At 42.6% G+C, this 23,838-nt stretch overlaps 1 protein-coding gene across 2 annotated transcripts in view; it reads right to left on the bottom strand.

The window, feature by feature from the left end:
- Positions 1–23,471, bottom strand: part of CDC5L (cell division cycle 5 like) — a 31,148-nt gene extending 7,677 nt beyond the window's left edge. Inside the window, exons 1-14 of one of the 2 annotated variants that reach the window (XM_042883509.1) lie at positions 23,309–23,471; positions 20,334–20,437; positions 19,453–19,614; positions 18,608–18,735; positions 17,696–17,795; positions 17,234–17,452; positions 15,669–15,813; positions 14,180–14,368; positions 12,886–13,034; positions 10,262–10,424; positions 8,740–8,904; positions 7,362–7,442; positions 6,803–7,048; positions 5,560–5,757 (exon numbers count right to left, since the gene is read on the bottom strand). In XM_042883509.1, coding sequence (XP_042739443.1) covers positions 5,560–5,757; positions 6,803–7,048; positions 7,362–7,442; positions 8,740–8,904; positions 10,262–10,424; positions 12,886–13,034; positions 14,180–14,368; positions 15,669–15,813; positions 17,234–17,452; positions 17,696–17,795; positions 18,608–18,735; positions 19,453–19,614; positions 20,334–20,437; positions 23,309–23,353 — 2,094 coding nt within the window. In that variant the 5' untranslated portion in view covers positions 23,354–23,471. The remainder of the gene's footprint in view (positions 1–5,559; positions 5,758–6,802; positions 7,049–7,361; positions 7,443–8,739; positions 8,905–10,261; positions 10,425–12,885; positions 13,035–14,179; positions 14,369–15,668; positions 15,814–17,233; positions 17,453–17,695; positions 17,796–18,607; positions 18,736–19,452; positions 19,615–20,333; positions 20,438–23,308) is intronic. The other variant, XM_042883510.1, reaches the window with a different exon arrangement.
- Positions 23,472–23,838: the final 367 nt, after the last annotated feature.

The raw sequence follows: 23,838 nt of genomic DNA on the forward strand, positions 1-23,838 counted from the left end.
GCAGGGTGTCTTTTCTTACTCCAGACATAAGTTATCCTTGGCTACAGAAGAACTTTTATTTATTGCAGCACAAGTTACGGACAGCAGCCTCATTACAGATCTCACAAATAATCCCAAATCCTGCAAGTGAAGATGCGATGTATCACAGGCTAAGCTGACCTAACAGCCAGCTGCTACAGAAAGGGGTCTGGTTCTTCGTCTAAAAATAATTTATCTGCTGCCAGATCAAGGAACAAAACCAGATTAATGTGGAGTTGCAGAAGCATTACTACAAGGTGAGAAATCATTTACAGGGAGCTGCTGGAGACAATGCAGAGATGCTGCTGCTTTCCAGCATCAGCAGAAGCATGAGAGCATCCTATCTACCACACAGACTGGTAAGGAGTTAAAAGTGGTTTTAGTTAACAGTGTTTTCACACATTAAGACAATTCTTAGTGCATCTGCTATCCATTTGTGTTAACCAGGAGAAATAAGTGTAAACCCTACAAAACTACAATGCTGCACGGACTTGTAATCTGATGTAATCAAGTGTAACGAGGACAAAACTACCACGATGTTAACAGAAGTACCAGAAAGCAGCAAAGCCAACATTATGAACTCTTCAAATAGAGAGTAACACTGGCAAACACATCTCGTGTTCTGAATTACAAAGGGAAGCAATTAGCTTCAACAGATGCCTCTACTACTTCCTTTCTCTTGATAAGGTTCCTGGCTTAACACATAACCTGGGGTAGGAATAGTTTGCTTTGTAAGTGCGCTGCTTGGAAGAGAAGGAAATGCAAGGTGTTGCAGAGAACTGATACAGTGACTCAGTGCCACTGTGTTGAGAATACTCCCATCTGTGAAAGGACTAACCTGCAGGATAGGCACCCTGGAACAAATACACCACATCTGTAGAAGTAAATGCAAAGATCAGGAAATCCCACCTAGATTCAAGCAAAAGCAAACTGCACCATTGACTCACAGTGAAATCAGGGGGATTAACCTGCATGGACACAAAACACCGTGACTTCTAAATGTTCAAGTCGTACCCTCCTCCCATTTACAGTGTCTAAAATATTCAAAGGAGACACAAAAATATGTTCCAGTATTCCAAGCTAAATCTATCATTGTATTGTGTATTACTATAGATGATGCCTGGGAAAGATATCCAAGCAAACAGAAGCTCTTCATGGTTGCTCTGCTTTGCCTCCTCAAGTCCATCAGTAACAGCACTGACCTGCTGTGTCCACATACCCAAAGCTGCCACCACTAAATCACACAGGTAGCAAAACGAAGCCAATTAGAGAAAAGACACCACTTGTCCACACCATCGATCCAACCACTGAGCCATAAAGGCAGTGCTGGAAATGGCTGTCATTTTCACACAGGGTGTCAGCAGTCCCATAGGGAAGCAGCACACAACGTGCAGCTGGCCCCAGCACCTACCACTGAGCAGTCGTGGCTTTCTCCTACTCATCTTAGTGCAACAGGAAAGGCAAGAGGCAGCCCGAGAGCTGACCAGTATCAGTTGTTGCTGGCAGATCCTATTTCAGTTTTTGTTCTCTCCTAAGAAGACAGAGAACAAGCAAATACCTTGGGGTACTGCATTTTTCTGATACTTCCCATTACAATAATTAATTCAACTGATACTGCTTTCAGATAACATTCCTTGGGAAAACCTTAAAATGAAGGCAAGTTTTATCATCTCTGAGGAACAGGAAAGGAGAAAAAAGCTGTGTTGATTTTCCATTTCTTTTTATTTCCATTCTATACTCGTTTGTTCATTGAACTACTATGCTTTCAATTTATTATTAACTAAAACAGGCCAGCTGGTAATCTATACTTTGAGAACTATACCTCTATATATCTCTTTTAAGACATTTCTACATAGGGCAGGCAACAGAGCTGCAACGAACCACAGTCTGCATACACGTGTGGAGCTCTTCAGCTCCAATTTAACTCTGCAAAGTTCACCTGCACTCAACAAACATCAGTGAAAGGCAACCCAGTCCTATCCCTGCACCTGCAGCCAGCCTGATTAGGGTGTGGTAAAGGCATGAACAAGCTTGCTCTCACCTCACTCTGAGTGCACCAAGCAATTATATCCTTGTCTAGCAGAGCTCAAAGCTTCTGGCTAATCTGAAGATGTTAGCAAGACGTGGAGCTTGATGATCACAGCCAAAGCTGGCTGTGCTTTTGTTACCTGTCTCTTTCATGGAGCTTTCCTCTTGACAGGGCCTTCAGTCTGTGCAATGCTAGCTAGCTGACCAGAGAACAAGTACTGACAGAATGAACAAATGCAGAAGGAGCTGAATAAATGATTTTTTTGATCTCACCCTGCTTCACTATCCTTAATACCACTGGCAACCATTTATTCAAATACTGGGAGGATATAAACAGAGATGAACAGCGTAAAGAAGCCCACACAGAAGTAATCAATGCAGACCTCAGAAATAATCTGCAGCATAAAGGCAGAGGGCCACACACTGAACAATGATGAGAAAACAAAATATTCAATAGCTACTCATTAAGCAAATACCATCCATCCTCGCAGTAAATGAGTCTGTGGAAAAAAACTAGGCTGTAATCACAAAATTAAAGACTGTCTCATAATGTATATGCATAGGGAAATTAAAGCTGCCAGAGTAAGGCTGCCTGTGCATTCCCTAACTTTGGCTGTTTGACTTCGCAGCTTTAATAATCTACTTCTAAAGCAGTTTTGGGTGTAGAATATCTAAATTTCCAAAGTATTTGTACACAAATTTGTTACAGCCCTCTGATTGCTAGTGGGATGCCAGCACAGCCCCTCCTGCCATGCAAGCTGGGTGCTGCTGCGCTTGCAAAGCTGTCAGGAAAATGCAGCAAGACGAGAGCAGCGTTATGTGGGACGGTGGTGCTCTCTGCTGGGCAAGCAGCAGCATGACAGGCACTCAGCACTAAGGCCAAGCTGCTCGAATCCCAGCTCCACGGAGATGACCTGCTCATGGCCCAAACGGTGGCCCAACACTCAGGGAGTCCACGTGTAGACTAAATCCTCGGTCAGCAGACATTACAAAACACACCCATTCTGCATTTCACGTGAATCAGGCGGAGATTCAGCCCGACTATCCCCTAAGGGGTCATTTCCATGGTAGGAGGTGTTTGCAGCTGTTTACTTGTAGATACACTGACGTTAAACACAGGAAAACTTAAGAAAATGAACTTTCCTTTTATCATTGGAAAAAAGTAGTCTCATGCTTGCATAATTTAAAGAATCTTTTAGGTTAAAATTGTATTCTAGAAAACAGATAATGACATACTGCAAGTCTGAGCACATGTCCTGTGTAATTTAAAACTAGCTTAAATTTTATCATAGAATCTTATCATAGAATGGCCTGGGTTGGAAGGGACCTCAAGGATTGTGAAGCTCCAAACCCCCATCACACGCAGGGCCACCCACCTCCATGTTTAATACCAGCCCAGGCTGCCCAGGGCCCCATCCAACCTGGCCTTGAACACCTCCAGGGATGGACGGGGCATCCACAGCCTCTCTGGGCAGCTGTTCCAGCACCTCACTGCTCTCATAGCAAAGAACTTCCCCCTGACATCCAACTTAAATCACCCCTCCCTCAACTTCAAACCATTTCCCCTTGTCCTGCTGTTATCTGCCCTTTCAAAGAGTTGAGTTTTACCAAGCAAGCTATATGTTTTTCATTTCATAGAATCCCAGCATGGCCTGGGTTGCAAAGGCCCACAGCGCTCATCCACTTCCAACCCCTGCTGTGTGCAGGTCGCCAACCAGCAGCCCAGGCTGCCCAGAGCCACATCCAGCCTGGCCTTGAATGCCTGCAGGGATGGGGCATCCACAGCCTCCTTGGGCATTTCTTATAGCTTGGGTAGGGGGCAAAGGAAATCACTGTCAAGAGGACCAAACCACTCTTTTCTAATGAGCCCAATATATCTCAGATGATTTCTTCCCGACACAGCCCTAACTGATTAAGCATGAGAGAGTGAGGGATTCTGATAATTGCTGCTGAAACAAACAAAAAAATCCAGTATCAGAAAACTCACTGTTAGCACAGGACTGCACAAAGTCAGGGCACACACCAAATCAACACGCTGCTCCAAGTGTAAGTTGCCTGTAAGCTTTTCTTTTTCTCATGCAGATCAGAACTCCGATATGACTGGATAGCAGAGTGAAAGTGTGACTGAGTCATCCTTGCAGCTGATTTTCCAAAGCTGCTGTGTGAACCAGATAATGCACCAAATAATGAACCAAATGCACTCACTGCATTTTACCGACGAGCAACACATGACAGAGGCTGACAGAGCTCAGAACAGAGGATCTGAACAGGGTTGGAATGAAGATAAGAAAGTCAGATTGGCAAATGATCACAAGAAGCAGTCTGTGGAGCAACTCAAACACAGAGCAGCAATCTAGGAAGGATAGAATTTGGCTCAATTCTAGGATATTTCATCAAATCTTAATGCTTGTGACTGCTGCGTTTTGAACAAGTAAGTGCAAGCAAGCTGTCACTGGAGAATGCTGCACTGTACAACTCAGAAAGCAGAAGAGTGGTCTCATTTCAACTCTTGGTCCCAGTACGCTCCCATGGTACTAAAACTACATGCAGACACACTGGTGAGGTGCTGCTATCTGACCTCTCAATTTGTACAAGCAGAAAATACTTGTTAAGGAAATACACACCGAACTCAAAATTTGAGTTTAAAATACGCATATGAAGAGCCTAGTTCTTCCTGATAAAAGGGAATAGAATCACAACTACTATTCTCCTTTTGGGACACTACTGGAACTAGCTGAACCTTCATCCATGTAACAGGCAATGGTAAAATACTTGACAAAGTCAAGTCAAGCAGAAAACAAATCTTGAGTTGAAATGAGAACATGACAGAGGTTTTAGGACAGAGAGAGAGCTGTAAAACATGTTTCCCTGAAATACCTCATACTGTCCACTACCAGAGACAAAGCACAAAACCAGAGAGACCTGGCATCCCATCTGCTAAGTGCAGAGACTCAGTAAACTGCAAAGATGCCACCCTGAAATAAAGAAGAGCTGAGACTGACTTGCTTTCCACTTGAGAATAAAATGGGTGACATCACACAATCACAGGGAATGGAAGGGACCTCTGGAGATCACCAAGTCCAACCTCCCTCTAAAGCAGTTCCTTACAGCAGGTTGCACAGGGAAGCATCCAGGCAGGGTTCTGACTGTCACCAGAGACTCCACAGAATCACAGAACGGCCCAGGTTGGAAGGGACCTCAAGGATCACGAATCTCCAACCCCCCTCCCACAGGCAGGGCCACCAGCCTCCCCATTTATACTAGACCAGGTTCTTCTCATGTTCAGAGAACACTGTGCCAGGGAATACTGCAGAAATACTTTTAAAGAAAAGGAAAGAAAGCAATGGAAACGCCTCAAAAACATCTCTGTAGTCACAAAGGGAATTCCCAACAACTTTTTTTAAAGGAATGCCACTGACAGACCTGAATGACGTGCAAATAAATAATACATAATGAGAATTAAAATAGAAAAGCAGGTGCAGAAGCGTGCAAACAGAACAAAGTGACACTGACCTCAAGCCTCTTTTCAAGTGACTCTATCCTGTCTTTTTTGCTGGCCAAGTTAGCTCTTGTGTAGCGACTCTGTCCAGGCAGATACAACACTTGGCTGTAACATTCTTCCCACACCTGGTTATAAGCCTCACTTGAGAGCTCTCCATGCCCCATTCCTTGCTTCACCACTTCCATTTCTTGTGCCAGTAGATCCTGTGCCTGTTGGAAATGATGAGGAAATAAACTAATTACAAAACACAGGTAGGAGAAAAAAATTCTAGGGATTCTGAGGTTCCCAGACAAAAATTTCTTGACTACGCAGCAGTCTTCAAGGGAAGTAACAGACAACTGAATTCCTCTTGCATTCAAAACAAACCAGAGAAAGCACTCAGAGAATGTTTCCAGTGAAACAATCTGACATAGGCAGGGCAGTGAGATTCTTGATCTAGCTGCATTTTCCACCTTTTATTTCTCCTGCTAAGAAATTTTTGAGTATAAGTTTTCATTTAACAGCAATTTGAAGTACATGCTGTTCAGTGTTTCTCATTTTAGGCTGTTGATTCATTAGTCAGATACAGTCAAGGAGAGGGTTTAAAATCTGCACATTTATCCATAAACTCACTTTGAAGTAATGAGATTTAGGTGAAGATATAACAGCTGTTGTCAGAATGCAAGTTGCAGATAGCAGGAATCAGCTTAAAACAGATGATTTGGTGGCACGTGATTTTACCTTTATTTTTATCATCACCCCTCTAAGCATTTGGTAAAAGGTTACTGGCACAAGTATACAGGTGAAGTTCTTTGAAAGAGCTAACCATAGCACTGTGTGTCTAAACACTTTGTCACTTGGCAGCAAATGCAACATCTGTAGCTGCTTCCATAAAAGAGCCAAACTGGAACCCCTGGCTCAGGACTATTTAGCTTGGAATTACAATGCAAAAGACAACAGAACACCCAGACAGCCTCCTCGTTTCACCCAGTGGCAGCCTGCTCTGCTTATTCAGCACTCTAAGCAGGTATGCTTTGAAGATCAGTTGCCACAGCAGGCTCTGCTCCAGCACAGCATTGTTGGATTAGGCATGAGAAGCATAACTGGATAATTCTACTGCTCCATGTGGTAAGCAGGCTATCAATGTCATATTCAGTCTGTACTAAGAGATCACCCAACTCAGCACAGGCTTGACTCCACCTTTTACTACAAGATTACAGAACTGTGACATAAAATGACCACAGGTCAGTGGTAATTAGGCTGTGTAATTCTCACCTTCTTGAGATCCTCTTTGGAGAACTTCTCATAAGGGTTTTGTTCCAAGTAAGCCATATGTTCTGCATTGTTGGTTCCAAATCCTGGGCCTTTCCCCTTCTTACCAGCAGGCTGTTCTCCAAACGGGTGGTGTAAAAGGTCAAAATGAAGCATTGTAATCATCTCTTTCTTTATTAGCTCTTCACTTCTCTGCAAATCTGTTAGAGGTGGCTCTACATTCACAGGTCTCAATACTGTTTCATTAACCTGCATAAGAATAAACAGGTTCACAAACATTGCACGTTACATTCTATCTGAACAAGATTTCTTTTCATCAGTTAAATCAAATAGTCTTGGTGCTAAAAACCCTTGCTGTATGACACAGATCCAGCAACCAGAATCCAGTCATATTTTCAGCTGTGCATATGATAAACCTCTTGATATTTTCACTGTGAAAAGCTGAGTTCAGCATACTAAAGAAAGGATTTTATTCTTTCACTGTATACTTAAATGCATTTCTTCCTTTAACAATTAAAACCTTTTTTTTTTTTCCTTGAAAATGAATGTTATTTTCACTTACTTCTGAGGGTCTTGGTAGATTTTTCTGAACAGCTTTGTGCATTCTCTTCAGCTCCTTGGCTCTCTCTGCATCTCGGAGAGCCTACACAGACATGCTAAAGGTTACTTCAGCTACTGCAATAAAATCAAATGCTTCCTACAGATACATGTGATAGAAACACCAATTGATTACTGCAGCAAAGATTCCATAACGAACAAAGACCTCATGTTACGAACCCAGAGCCAAGTAAGAGCTCACACTTTATGTGATGACATCATAATTAATATTCACTCATGTTAATGAGTAAGAAATTAAGAGGATAGCAATCCTAACATGCCTTTTCAAGCCATCACGTTTTCCTTCATCCCGAAAAGAGTTCTTTACCAATTTCTCAACATTAAGTTTTAATTCTACTGTAACTGTCCAGACAGGAAATCACAGAATCATAGAATCCTTAGAGTTGGAAGGGACTTTTAAAGGTCTTCCAGCCCAAATGCCCTGCAATGCACAGGGACACCACAGCTACATTGGTTTGCCCAGGGCCTGATCCAGCCTTGCCCTAAAAGTCTCCAGGGATGAGGCATCCACCACATCTCCAGGCAACCTGTGCCAGTGCCTCACCACCCACACTGCAAAAGACTTCTTCCTCATATCCAGTCTAAATCTACCCTCCTTAAGCTTGAAATCTGCCATTAAGAGAGATTTTTAAATCTGTAGCCAACATTCTCTGTCCCCCTCTATGACATACACAGTATTTTTCCCTACGTTCCACTTTCTACATATAAAGGATACACTTAAAATGAAAATACTGGCTATTACAGCTATCTAATTAGCAGAACAGAGGTTTAAAGCTACTATTTCCTACAGGCTTCTATAACTCTGAAACAACAATAAGGATCTAGTCACAATTTCTCTGTCTGGATAATCCTGTAGTAATCTCCTATAAACTGACCAACTCACTGCACAGTTACTTCTTTATTTTCTACCAGTCTGCCTGAATTTGAATGCACCTCTTAGGTCTTCCAAAGAATAACTTTTAACCTTGAGTGTAACCTGACACTGAAAAAAGCACTATAATCACATGCTTAATTTTAAGCACGTACCTCTGCTGAAAAGTGTTTTTAATGGTATGTTTTACCCTGAGGGAACAAAAGAAGACTATCATAAAAGAAAAGGAGCACCACATAGCATTAACTGGGTAGGAAAATGATTCAGAGTGAAAACTGACTATGCCTGCATGTGTGTGTTCGCTCTGATGGCAGGTAGAAAGCAAACACATTTGAGCCTCTTATTCCACAGAAGCTGTACAACTTCCACTAAACGTGTATGAAACTATGAGAAACATACAAGGACCACACTGTATTTTAAGGAAAAGACACTCTCTGCATTACATATCTACCTGCTTGCGGGCTTCTATATCAGCAGTATCTTCTACAAAGGCTTCATCTACTTCAGGTTCCTCAAGTTCTTTCTCTGCATTTTCGGGTAGAACGATCTCAAAGTCATTCTTTGGAGCAGGAAGGGCCATGAGCCCCAGGCGAAGGTGTTCACGAGATTCTCTCTCCTGTTGGAAGAGTGGTAAGATATGTTTCTGAATTCAGGCACTGATGAAGAGTATGACAGAATTCCATTCATCTGCATCAAAGGACATCAACAACACACAAGTACTACACAAAGCCAATAAAACCTGAATTTTTGAGGTCTGACAGAAGAGACATGCTACCAAACCAAGCTAGCCTAGAAAACACTGCCCAGAATGTATCCACATAAATGCTCTCTGATGCTAAAAGCAACATAGAGGTTTCTTAAAGACAGCTAACAGTCTCCAAACAAGCTCAAATATACTGAAACATACAGCATGGCATCTTCACCTTCCAGCAGTGTCAGAACAAGTGCAGAGATTCACAAAAATGCCTTTTAAGAAACTGAAAATAATGTGAAAATGCATTCCCTCTCACACATTTGTAAGCCTAACCTTATTTTTTTTTCATTGCTGTTGATCCCAGCTTTGTGGATCGTTGTACTGAAAGAAAATGGAAACAAACACCACCAGATCTGGAAGTTCATCAAGAACCCAAAGTCCCAGCACTCCTTTTAACAGCAAAAGGCTTTACTTCAAACAGACTAAAACAGAACCAAAATACGTACAAGGATATCAAATAAGCGTTGTTTTCAAGCAATGATGAAACTCCAATATCTAAGTTATTTTATGAGATGAACATACCAAATACTTGAGATGGATATTCTAAGCTACCCCAAAAAGAACAATCATCAACAGCTCTTGTAGGAGACATCCAAAGTTATGGTTAAGGCTGCACAATCAGCCACATAAAAAGAGTTCCCAAGGTGCCACCTGTTAATTAAAAGCTCTTTTTATACCAAGACTAATTGGCAGGGCACCTCTGGCACAATCTGCAGGAATAGAAACATCTGTTGCCCAAGACAAGAGTCTGGATGGCATTCAGATCACTGGACATCTCCACAGTGCTACTAATGGCAAAAACTCCTCTAGCTCAATGCTGCTAATGGGACAGATCAAAAGGTCCTGTAGGAGAACTGGCAAGTGAGGATGATGGAGGATTTGAGGGCTGAGCATAACTGCAAGAAAACTGAATGCTTCTTTAAGGTACATTTCCTGCTCAGCTTCATAGATTCAAGTAGTACTGAAACTTAACTATGTCTTCTTTGATGAATAATTCTGGAGTGCTTTCACTAGGTGCAAGCAAAGCTGTTTTAATCAGAAAAAAATCTGTTTTTTTAAATGAATCATTGATGTTATGACAGTGCAAAGATTTGAGTTTACCAGGTGATGAGCACCGACAAGCAGCAGAAATAACAGTTTACATAAAATAAAGTTCTGTTTAGAAGGCAACAAATTAAAAACCCTGATAGTTAACAAAGCATTTAACTTCAATTCTTACCATCTGTTTTGCATAAGATGGGTCACTGTAATCTGCCATGCCCTCTTCTGGGTTGATGTTCAATTTATCACGCAGCGGAGTCCTACCAGGAGTTGTACCAGCCACAGGTTTAGGAGTCAGCCCTCCACGAGGAGTTAAGCCTTCTTGTCCTTGGGAAGGTGTTCTGGAGGAAGTGCAAATACAATTCTGTTTTGTTTTCCCCAAAGAACACAGCTTTCCAACGTCTGAGCACCACAAGAAGTTACACGACACAACTGGTCAATTCAATCTATGCTCTGTGTGTACAGCCACGAGGCAGTGAAAACTTCAGATGCAATCAGAAGAAAAATCTATCAAGGTGTAACCAAAGGCCTGTTAAGCTGAAACCCAAACACATCATCACATTAAGAGAAGTTTCAGGAACTACATCAACCCCCTGCTGCAGCCATTGGGAAGAGATCATTCCTGTCAAATATCCTGTTGTAATTAGGATTTAAATGCTGCCTCTCATTTCCCTGCCACCTGGGGCAAGTCATTCACTCTGAGCTCCTACAGTGTAACAGCTGTCCCATCTTATAATGTAAGGGATTACTCTGATAGTGCTGCTTCCCTCTCACTGCTAATTCAAGGATAACTGTATCACATAAATTACTTTTAGGCGTACAAGGTTAGGAAAAATGAATTATGTCTTAAATTCCATGGGCCTTACTTGCTTTTCTTCTAGATTATTCCAATAACCTCCTACCTGAAAAATTACAGGATATACAGACGTGGCCTTGGATGGGCACAAGTTTTCTCTTGCCTATTTAGGATGAGATTTCATGTGGTGATGGTAACAGTTTAAAAACAAAAATAAAATGTGATAAGGAGCTGTTAAAGAAGCAGAAAAAAACATCTTCATGTTTTCAAATGGTGATAGGAGGATGGCTGGCTAGATGATCTTGACCATTCTTTCCAACCAAATCACAATTCTATGAAATGAATGTTTCATATTATATATATATACTTACTTGATTATGCTAGCAGAAAAAGCTTTATGCTAACTAGAAAAAAATATTTCTAGGTAATTATATTATATATATATATAATTATATTATATATATTATATATAACTATATTATATATAATAGGATTCTTTTTCAGCTGTCTCAGTTCCACCCACATTATAAGAGTCAATGTTATAACATAATTCTTAGAACTAGGACCTGACAAAATAAAATCTAATGGAGGGCACAACCTCTCAAGGTATTGGATTTTTACACTAACATTGAACTTTTATCAAGAAACCAAGCTGATACAAAGCTGTCATATTTACATGGGTAAACCTGAACTTCAGAAGCTGAAAAAACAAAGCAATACCCCCATACCTCAGAAAATACAAATATTTCTAATATACAATGACCCAAACGAACATCCAGATCCCCCCAGGACATTTCTAGTCATTCTACACCTCACTTACTCCAACAGATCATTCATGTAGATTCATTAAAAGTACAGGGCTTTTGCATACAGCTTTTAACAAAACAGAAGTGCTTTTGAAAAGCTGCCATAAAGGTCCCTTTTACTTCATTCTCTACTTCTACTGGCACGATACAAGTCAAAATAGAACTTAGGTTGAAAAATTTGACAGACAAAATGTACCAAGCATATTATTTTTTAGCTCTATGGTATTTGGCTCTTGTGGGATATGTATTTATTCAGGACCCACTCTCAGAGTTAAACCAACAAGCCCACACTATTTAGATTGGCAATATAAGGAATATTTAATTTTGGATTTATATGGCTTATAAAATATTTACCCCAGCTTTTCAAAAATTCCAAATGGATTTGGCTAAAGGACCTCCCACCTTCAGCTCAGAGCTAATGCTTTGGAAAAGCTAGAATCCACATATGGAATGACATGCCACCTTACTACTAATGCTCTGCTATTATTTTTGTATTGCTATTGTATTGTATTACAGTACAATTTATATTGCTGTAGAGTACAGAACACCTCATCCTGGACCAAACATGACTGAGTTTGGAGAAGCTCTCCTATGAGGAACGGTTGAGGGAACTGGGTTTGTTCAGCATGGAGAAGAGAAGGCTGTGGGGTGACCTCATGGTGGCCTTCAGTGCTTGAAGGGAGTGGATAAACAGGAGGGGAACGGCTGTTTGTGAGGGTGGATGGTGATGGGACAAGGGGAATGGTTTGAAAGTGAGACAGGGGAGGTTTGGGTTGGATATGAGGAGGACGTTTTTCCCCCAGAGGGTGGTGAGGCACTGGCACAGGTTGCCCAAGGAGGCTGTGGATGCCCCATCCCTGCAGGCATTCAAGGCCAGGCTGGATGTGGCTCTGGGCAGCCTGGGCTGCTGGTTGGTGACCTGCACACAGCAGGGGGTTGGATCTGGAGTATTGTGGGCCTTTGCAACCCAGGCCATTCTAGGATTCTGTATGTTGCACACAGTAGAAATAGCAATGAAGATAACATGGCTGAGTTTGTAAAAAACAGAAAATGAAAAAGTTGTTCAATATATGCTTGAAACAAAAGAGAGCTGAAACTCATTTTGCAGTGCTGATCTGTCTCTTCACACAGACACCCACTTCCCCACCCCATCACATAGGTGCTCAGCCAAGCACCCACTGAAAGAAGAGTTTGCTTTACCTGAATGGTGTGGAAAGCACCGTATTTGGAGTCTGAACAACCTGCCTCTGCGGGGTTACCCCTGAGAAGTCACTTTCATGCAGGGGGGTGTTAAGACCTCCTTTCAACGGCGTATCCACATTTGTGAGAGCCATAAGATTCTGTGCTTCCTGTAAACCACACAACACACAGTATGTTACTGAGACTTGGAGGGTCACACTCTACTATGTACGTTTAACAGGTTCACTAGCAGTAAGAATAACTGAAGTTATTGGAATATCCAATCAAACTGTATAAAATGTTTAGCACTTCTATTACACCAGTACACTGGATATTAACAAACCATTACGTTCTGCAGAAAGGCATTTTAATTTTGGCTTGCTAGACTCCATAAGTTTAAAAGATTCATCAGTCATCTTAAAGATCCCAAAGATTCCACAAGACATATCACACTGATACCCTGAAAATTCACATCAATGAAGGCCTAAGGCCATCCAAACTGCACTTCAAAGACATTTCCCCACCACACTTCTAACTTTGCCTGTCACCATAAAGAATTAAGGCATTCAAAAAATAAGCTGAGGTAAAGAAACTACTGCATATAGCAGAAAATAGTTTGATAATCCTTATCTTGAGTGTTTTTAAGCAAATAAAGTGCTAGGAAAATATTCTTGAATTGTTTCCATTAATTCTGGTTAACTCAAGGGGGAAAAAAGTGAATACCAAAACTAAGTTGTAAAAAAAATAAAGGAAATGGTTTAAATGATGTGATCATGCCTATTTTTGATACTTGCTTACACAGAGAGAAATTACACAAGACACCAGGAAAATGGTTAATGGTTAACGGCTGTTTGTGAGGGTGGATGGTGATGGGACAAGGGGGAATGGTTTTAAAGTGAGACAGGGGAGGTTTGGGTTGGATATGAGGAGGAAGTTTTTCCCCCCGAGGGTGGTGAGGCACTGGCACAGGTTGCCCAAGGAGGCTGTGGATGCCCCATCCCTGCAGGCATTCAAGGCCAGGCTGGATGTGGCTCTGGGCAGCCTGGGCTGCTGGTTGGCGACCTGCACACAGCAGGGGGTTGGGACTGGAGGAGCGCTGTGGGCCTTTGCAACCCAGGCCATGCTGGGATTAATGCTAAACATGGTAACAGCTGATCAGACAGGGGAAGATCTGCATCCATGCCTTTCATTGCATCCTGCAGAGTGTGTACCAGCTTAAACCCCAATATCACATGTCTAAGGAATGCTTTGATGCTACTTGCCCTTTTATTTAGCTGACCACTGCAAAAGTGTAATCCGTGCATTTAAACTGTACCTGCAGGATCCTGTCTTGTGCTGCCGGAGTTTTGGGGGTCCTCAGAGCTATGCTGTTGTTGGTCACACTATATTCAGACAGAAGAGTGCTGGAGGCTGAGTTTGTAATTCCAGATTCCTCAGCAGTCTGGCGTGCAATCTCACTTGCCTGGCCTACTTTAACAACTTCTTCAAGCTCTATATCAGATATCTTTGAAAGGAAAACAATAAAACAAAGCATTATCTTTAGAAAAACAAAATCCGTATTGCATGGAGGTATTCCCCATTTGTTTTAATAACACCCTCACACCATTACTCCCTTCCCAGATATACACTGCATTAGTGCTACATGCATGCTGAAACCAATTAAGAAGTCATGTTTCTAAAATACCACTGTCACAAGGCACATCCCATCCCCCTGATGCAAAAGGCTCAAATACACAACGATGAAATTTATCTCCTTCAGACATTTTCCACCAAGTCTACTTTAAAAATCAGTCCAAGTACAATGTCCTTAGGTAAACCTATTTGCTTCTGGTCTACGTATGCCTTCCAGCAAAGAGAGAATCTCAAGGCATAGTAAGACAAATATGACTGCTAGACTAATTTGACAGAAGTGGAATTGTTGATTGGCTTTGGCCTTTTAAGTGGTTTACTGAGCAATGTACTGTATCCAGGTCTGGGGCCCCCAATAAAAAAAGGCAGGGAGCTGTTGGAGAGGGTCCAGAGGAGGGCCACAAAGTTGATCAGAGGGCTGGAGCACCTCCTCTACGAAGACAGGCTGAGGGAGCTGGGCTTGTTCAGCCTGGAGGAGAGAAGGCTGTGGTGTGACCTCATTGCAGCCTGCAGTACCTAAAGGGAGCCTACAAACAGCAGGGGAATCAACTCTTTGAAAGAAATCATATGAGATATATTGGGCTCATTAGAAAAGGGTGGTTTGATCCTCTTGACAGTGATTTCCTTTGCCCCCTAACCAAACTGTAAGAAATGCCCAAGGAGGCTGTGGATGCCCCATCCCTGCAGGCATTCAAGGCCAGGCTGGATGTGGCTCTGGGCAGCCTGGGCTGCTGGTTGGTAACCCTGCACATAGCAGGGAGTTGGAAGTGGATGAGCATTGTGGGCCTTTGCAACCCAGGCCATTCTGGGATTCTATGAAATGAAAAACATATAGCTTGCTTGGTAAAACTCAACTCTTTGAAAGGGCAGATAACAGCAGGACAAGGGGAAATGGTTTCAAGTTGAGGGAGGGGTGATTTAAGTTGAATGTCAGGGGGAAGTTCTTTGCTATGAGTGGTGAGGTGCTGGAACAGCTGCCCAGAGAGGCTGTGATGCCCCGTCCATCCCTGGAGGTGTTCAAGGCCAGGTTGGATGGGGCCCTGGGCAGCCTGGGCTGCTGTGAAATGGGGAGGTTGGTGGCCCTGCATGGCACAGGGGGGCTGGAGCTTCGTGATCCTTGAGGTCCCTTCCAACCAGGGCCATTCCACGATTCTATGATTCAATGCACTGTTTACCTGAGGTGCTGGAAGCACTAGTTTACTTCTTTTTTTTGTAAACTCTGACACCCCGCTGGTCTGCAGAATAGCTGAAGGCAAGTCTGATTCTTTCTTTCGTTTCATGTGTTGTTTGTCCTTTTTGCGCTCTCTCCCCTCCCTTTCACTGTTATTACAGACAAAAGAATCGTTTTAGAGCAGCTACAAAATAACACCAAAAACAAAGCTCTACTCTAACAAAATAGGCTGAAATGAAGCATGAGTCAGGAGGAATTAAATGATTTGTGTAGAAGTGATTAGATACGGTCTACAGACCCTGCAGCAGAACCTCCAAGAAAGCAGCATAATGCTTCTACATTACAAAATTAGGCAGCAGGTGGTTGGTTGTTTCAGCTATCATCACTGAAGCAACACAAAATGTCAGTGCAAGAACTGAGCTAGTTATAAAGTGGATGGGAACAGTCCCTGTTCCTCCAGCAGCAGCCGAAGGAAGAACATTTCCTGTGGGACATGGGAACTATGTTTCCTTTAGTGCTTAATAAATATGGTGTACTTTTCCAAACATCAATAGATTCAGGCTGTGAAAGTGTAATTCAGTAATCCGTGGCAGTTGGAACCTCCTAACAGATCCACTGAACTAAGAACCATACAGAAAGGATTAATTACATCACAAGCTAAGAAGCTGAACTGTATGTAGTACTGAACCTATTCTCTCAGCACAAAGCTCTTGGTAAAAGTGACAAGGAATGTAACTGAACAATTAGATACGTGTCATATGGCTTCTGCTGAAGATGTGCATTTAATCACTCCATTTGAGTGTTTTGGGGCTTGTGTTGGGAAGGCAGGGGATGAAACAAAGCTTTCAAGGAAATTCTACTTAAGATTATTACATCAAAATACTCAGATTGCATCAAAAGTAATATTGCAACAAATAGAAGTTAGTTCTGTCAGCAGCACTAACGTTTGGGCTTTGAGAAAGGATTCCAAATACTATGAGACAAAATAAAAAGAGCTTTAACAGAACCAAGGATTTCCATTTAAAGAGCACAGATGTGTGTAAGAACTTTGATTTTCATGGCAAAAAGGTCAACCAGATATTTCAGAAAGGCAGATGCAGCCTGCACTATGTCTGTCCCGTGGAAAACACAACACCTACACACAGTATTTCAGACATTTCCTGAAACTAGCAAATTTAATTATTTACCACTACTATTATTAAATTATTGTTTATATTTTATTCCTATTTATTAATTATATTATTATATGACTTCTATTTATATGTTTACATACACACCCGTGCCGATTACATCTGCATTCATGTGCTTTTACAGATAAGCAGATAAATGCTCTTTAAGTACTTGCTTACACACTTGTTTTTTCTATTTTGTTTGTATCTGATAAATATATGCTCACATATAGTAAATATTATGGTAGAAATGAATTATTTTTAAGTATAAAAAATACATATATACAAGCATATACACATATATAGAAAAATAAACACACAAATGTATACACACGTGGTTTTTGTTTCACTGTTTGTGTTCCAACACACTGCTCCCTCCCAAAGCACAGCACATACTTACGATCTTAATTCTCCATCCAGGTCCTGCTGACGTAGCTTTCTGAAATCTGCATCCAGAATCTGGTAGTTTTCCTCTGATGTATCATAAAAACCAGGCGCAGGCTTCTTTTCAAACGGGATTTCTGCATTGTAATCCACACCTCTTTTCTTTTTCCTTTTTTTCTGTATCTCAATCCCAGCAGCTCGAAGTTCTCGTCTTTTCTGGAGGGCAGCAAGCCGTCTAAACAGACAGTAATACTGTGTGATTTGTAGTGCCCATCTACAGGTGGCTCCTGGATTCCAAGATCTGGGACTATTTAATCAATTGCTGCATATATTTAGACAACAGGAATTAACTTGTCCTAACTAACTATCAAAATGTCCAATTCTGCAAAGCCTTAAGCCTGTGCCTGAATTTATGCATTCCATATGCCCCAGAGTCCATGAAACGAGTCCCAGTATCTAAAACTAAGCATATACTTACCTAGCTTCTTCCAGCTGCTTCTCTCTTGCTTTTCTTTTAGCCTTTTTTCCCTGTGTATTAGCCAGACGAGCTCTAGCTTCAGACAGCATTTCAAGTTCATCTGCAATAGCACAAACACAGCTATTAATTTTGCTCTTAAACACAGCAGTAACGAGAGAGAAAAAGCGACATAAAGATTAGCAATCTTTAAAAGCTGAAGGAATCAATGCTGTCACATGATTTCTCATCGCTAAACTTTACTTTTCTCCAAGCTGCTCCAATCTGTTTTCTAAACAGTCAGATGAAACAAAGGTTTCAAGTAAAAATGCCTACCGCTAAGAAGAAACCAATGCAGAAAATCAAAATGCATTTAGAAAGATGCAAGCTGAATGCACGAATGAAATGAAGTAACTTCATTTGCAGCTAGATTCAGTAGCACTGTGATGGTTAACTTGTTATGTTTGCATTCAGATCCAAGAGCACCCTACTACTGAATCTCTGACTGTTCACCATTGGTACGTTCATGGCATTCTACCAATGGGCAATTCTTAGCTCCTAACACTGTAAAGTGCCAGGAAAATAAAAGTGCTGAGTTTCAGTGGGAGTGTAACTAGGATGTAAGGAAAAAGATGAATATACAGAAGGAATGATGTCCCCCAACAGAGCATTTGTCAAAGAAATAAAGTGCCAGTCAAAGTGACTAAAAGAAATGAGAAAGTCAGAAACCTACAACGAAAGAGAAAATGAAAAAAGTTTAACCAACTGATCAGGCACATAATTCAGATAAAACCAAAAAGAAAGAGAAAAAATTGAATCCTCTGAAGGAATTAAAAATAAGACAAAAAAACAGTTCCAGAGTATGGAACTTCTGTAAAAAGGAAAAGCAAAAAAACCAGACAGCTGTCAGAAACAGCAAACAAATTCCTATCTTACCTTCATCCATATCAATAGGATCTGGCCTGGCTGGTTTGGTTTCTGGATTTGGATCAATTTCACCAGGTTTAAGTTTCCGAGGATCATCAGCAGTTTCTTCCTCATTGTCTCTCTGAGCAGCTTTGTCCCTAAAAATACATTGCATGCATGTTACAATGGGCTCTGTACTCCTGCAGGTGCATAACCAGCCCTTTCTCAAAACTCTCCACAGATGGATCAAACAAGAAAGCTTATATCATACATTACACTTCTCATATAATTCATAACTGCAGAAAAGATTTATGAACACGGTAAATTCAGATAACATTAAATTAGATGAGAAGGAAAAAACAACATATTGTAATACAAGAATGAAATATTATATAACACTGACAAAGCTGACAGCAGAGAACTCAATCATCAGAATTAAAAAAGCTCACAAGGGAAAACAATTTTTCCTTCTCATGGTCCAAAGAAACCCTCTGTAGCACATAGAAGTGATGGCTGCACATTCAGCCATTACAACAGCATGGGTTTTCTGCTGTTTGTTTTCCTCCTCTCTCTCACATACTCACTCATGCTTATCAGGACAAACAACACCCACGTAAACCTGAAACTGAAGCTCAGAAAGTGGGTCAGCCTTGAAAATACTGTATTCAAGCCCATTCTCCTGAATTCCACGTGCTTCCTCCTTTGTGTTAAGCACATCAACAATAAAGAAATGATTCTTAGAGACTTGCTAGTGGAAGGACTCAGTCTACTAGCAACCACCATTCTTTAGCATAAATGGAGAAGAGAATGATGCATCAATACAACAAACTGTGCAGATTTTCCTGCTGTGCATCTCTAGTAAAGCAGGAACTCACAGAAGAAACTCATAGTGCTCCAAACACTGTGCAGCTGTTCTCCCAATGATCGGGGCGATGGTTCTCCACTGGGTTGGCATTAGCTTGGCCAGGTGCAACAGCTTCTCTTCTTCTTCTCGTGACCACTCTGTCTTTTTGATGCTTGGATCTAACCATTCGTACCTGTTGGAAAGCGAGAAACCATTCAGTGGGACAGTCCTGAGTCATCTATCAATTTGTCTTCAACTAATTCACTGCAGTGTTTCCTCAAATCGTCACAATGAGATTTCATAGAATCATAGAATGGCTTGGGTTGAAAACCTTGCTGTGTGCAGGTCGCCAACCAGCAGCCCAGGCTGCCCAGAGCCACATCCAGCCTGGCTTTGAATGCCTGCAGGGATGGGGCATCCACAGCCTCCTTGGGCAACCTGTGCCAGTGCCTCACCACCCTCTGGGGGAAAAACTTCCTCCTCAGATCCAACCCAAACCTCCCCTGTCTCACTTTGAAACCATTCCCTTGTCCCATCACCATTCACCCTCACAAACAGCCGTTCCCCTTCTGTTTCTGTGCTCCCTTCAAGCACTGGAAGGCCACAATGAGATCACCCCACAGCCTTCTCTTCTCAAGCTGAACAAACCCAGTTTCCTCAACCGTTTCTCATAGGAGAGCTGCTCCAGCCCTCTGATCATCTTAGTGGCCCTCCTCTGGACCCACTCCAGGAGTTTCACATGTTCCTTGTGCTATTACTTTCAATCAATAGGAACGTGTGTTATTCACAAGAGAAGTAATCAAACAATGTCCAAACTACAGTTCCTCTGCAGACAGAAATTCATCTGCAGTTACTTCTAAATTGCCACTAATTATGAATCCAATTCTCCCAGTTGTGGCGTTCCCCGCTTACCATCTGGCTTTGCACTGCTTTGCTGATTTCCGATGCAGTAAGGAAGCAATACGAGACCACTGGTTTTTGCCATATTTCATCACAGCTGCTTTCAGAATTTCATCCTTAGAACGAAAAGAATGCATGTTGTTATGAAGAATGACAACTGGCAAAATGGCAAGTTTGAGCTCAAGAAGACAACGCAATGGGTTTGATCTAATGGGCTGCCCAATTGGAACAGCATAGCATCACTCCTCCTACACATTTTACTTTCCAGGTACATGAGGATTTGCATTCCAGAGACCACTAAAATCGATAAGAAGACAAGGTATGAAAAAGGTGAGGGATGGTTACCGTGGTCTACTTCATAAGTCTTTTGGAATGATTGGTTTCAATGCTCTCTTATGCAGTTTTTAAAGGCTCTGTACATCTTTTTTGAGTAACAGAGGTGAAGAGGTAGAGAGGTGCTTTTGGCAGTTTGGTAATGATAAAATAAAATTACATGCCTCTGGTGTCTTCTTTTAAATAATACCATAATAACACCTTTTTTTGGCATGGGTTAATTTAATTGAATATGGTGTTACAAAAACAAGGAACTTTGTCTACCTTGAAATATATCACCTCAGTGTTTAGAATGCTACACGCTGAAGAGCAGATCCCAAAGCCCACAGACTTAGAGGGGAAAAAAACAGAATAGGAGTCAGGCTGCCCACATGCAACAAATTGTGCACTGAGATCTGATCAAAAGCTACATATCTTATCTTATCTTATTAACTGTCTTTCAATCCACCCATCAGCCCCTCTCTCTCCTTTTCCCTCAAATAAGCAGGTTCACAATTTCTGATAACCTCACAGGTCAGAAAGCGATACTTAAGTGCACCAAAGCTATTTGCACAGCCTTCTACATCACAGATGTTCCTCTTCTAAATCCTAATAAGCGCTTGTAGCTGTGCTCAGAATCTGTTCAGCTGCACGGTGCAGATGCTACTTGTCAGGGACAGATCCTCTGTCTAGCACAAACAGCTCTCAGAGCACAGAAGCACACAGCAGCTTTAAGCCCAGAGGATGATGAGCTCTGCTTTGAGCTCCTGCAGGAAACAATTCATAAATTATTTCTATTTATAGAACAGCATTACCAAACATCTCTAAATCCTTCCTTCGCTTCTGAATTTTCCCTTGTGTTACATGGCAATGCAAAAGCCATACTGATTACAATAGTGGTGGGTGCTTTTGCAAACAACCAGCCATCTTCCTAAGGACCTGATACCACCCTGTTCCACTTGGAGCATTTTTAATGCTGCACATAGAACCACAATGTTAATTCAATAGCACTAAAAATGCTATTTCATCTCTGGAGTGAAACAAAGATCTACATGACCTACTGCTGTTTCTTTTAACAATTCTAGATGACCACAAAAAGAAAGTAAGCACCCTCTGCAGACCTCCAATTTAGAAACAATTAACAAGCTGCCATACACCTCAGTGCTTAAAAGCCCATAAAGTACATAATATATTTATCTTCCACTGATTCTTCTCAGAATTCTCTATTCTTTCTAGAATCACATACAGATTTGATCTTTGCAGTATACTGTTGCAGAATTCTGGATTATACAGTGTCAAGTATCTCCTTTACCTCTGAACATCTAATAACAAATTTTTACATCCTTGAAATGTGCTATTGCTCTCTTTCTCACAACCATGTGCAGTTCTGAAAGCATGTGGTGGCAAAAACGAGAGCAAGGGAGTTGTGTTTTGTTTCTTTTATTTTTCTGAAAGATGTAGATTCTTACAGATAAAATACTCTGGGCTGCAGGTGATGAGCTCATAGCCATCCTCATTGTTTTACAGAATCATAACATGATTGAAGTTGGAAAAGATCTCAAAGATCATGAGGAAGTTTTTCCCCCCGAGGGTGGTGAGGCACTGGCACAGGTTGCCCAAGGAGGCTGTGGATGCCCCATCCCTGCAGGCATTCAAGGCCAGGCTGGATGTGGCTCTGGGCAGCCTGGGCTGCTGGTTGGCGACCTGCACACAGCAGGGGGTTGGGACTGGAGGAGCGCTGTGGGCCTTTGCAACCCAGGCCATTCTGTGAGTCTATGATCATCTAATACAACAGTCAGCCCACCTCCACCATACCCAGTAACTACGTCCCTCAGTGCCACATAGAATCATATCACATCTACACATTTTTTGAAAACTTCCAGGCAGAGTGACCCCACCACCTCCTGGGCAGCCCGTTCCAATGTCTCACCACTCCTTCAGAGAAGAAATTTATCTTAATATCAAGCCTGAATTTCATCTGGCACTACTTAGAGCTATTACCCCTGATCCTCTCACTGTCTCCTGGAAGAAGAGGCCAGGCCTCACCCTGCTACACAGCCTTTCAAACAGCTGTAGAGAGTGACAAGGTCACAGAATCAGAGAATGGCCTGGGTTGAAAAGGACCACAATGTTCATCTAGTTCCAACCCACTGCTATGTGCAGTGTAACCAACTACCTGACCAGGCTGCCCAGAGTCCCAACCAGCCTGGCTTTTGAATGTCTCCCCTGAGCACTCATTTACACATTAAGGGCTTTTAGGTCACATTCCCACCCCCTCCAACCACCTTCGGGGTGCAACAACTCTGCCTACACACTATTAGGCCTGCTCCAGCCTGAGAAAAGGACATCTGTGGATGCAATACAACCCACACACATCCCCCAGCCGCTGCTGAGGAGAAGGGTCTGGAGAACAAGATACGTGAGGAGTGGCTGAGGCAACCGGGTCTGTTCCATAGCAGAGGAGGAGCTGAAGAGCAGCACTGAGCTCTGCTGACAGCGAGAGTTGAGCCAGGTATGCTAGCAGCAGTCTGTGCCTCCGAGCTGCCTACTGCGCATGCGCACCACCACCCCTGCGCCCACGCCTGCGCACCGCTGCAGAGCAGCCACCCCCGCCCCCCCCCCCCCCCCCCCACATACACACCGCCGGGGCCCCAACCGAACGAACCGAGTCCTACCTCGGTGTTCCGCCACACACCGCCTTTAATCATAATCCGCGGCATCTTGGCGGCGAAGGGGATCGACTTCCTGCGGAGAAAAAGCGGCGATGGGAAAGGAACGCCGCTCGCTACGGCGGGGCCGGCCCACCCTCGCGCAAGCGCCGCTGACACTGTGCGCAGGCGCACAGGCGTGAGGGCGCGAGGGGGAGGGAGTGCGGTGCGTGCGCATGCGTACTGCGCGATGGAACAGAGGTGGGGCGCTCTGCGCATGCGCCGCAGCCTCCTGAGGAGAGGTGCCTGAGGGGGCGGGTTGAGCGCAGGCGGCTCATCTCCCCGTCAGCTATTTATCCTATTTATGTGCGTCTTCAGTGCTGACTGCTGGCTCCTTGGGTCGAACGTGCCGCCGTCGCATCCTAGCTTCCTGGGGAAACGCAGCCCGAGATTGGGCGCTATCACGATCAACCTTCTGCTTTTTCCAGTGTACGACTGCCTATCGCATCACATAGTTGTGTTCACAGCAAAATAATAAACGCTTTGATTACAAAAGC

This window comes from Lagopus leucura, unplaced genomic scaffold, assembly GCF_019238085.1.
Source record: "Lagopus leucura isolate 7727_CA_CO unplaced genomic scaffold, USGS_WTPT01 Super-Scaffold_100038, whole genome shotgun sequence".
Classification (NCBI taxonomy): Eukaryota; Metazoa; Chordata; class Aves; order Galliformes; family Phasianidae; genus Lagopus; species Lagopus leucura.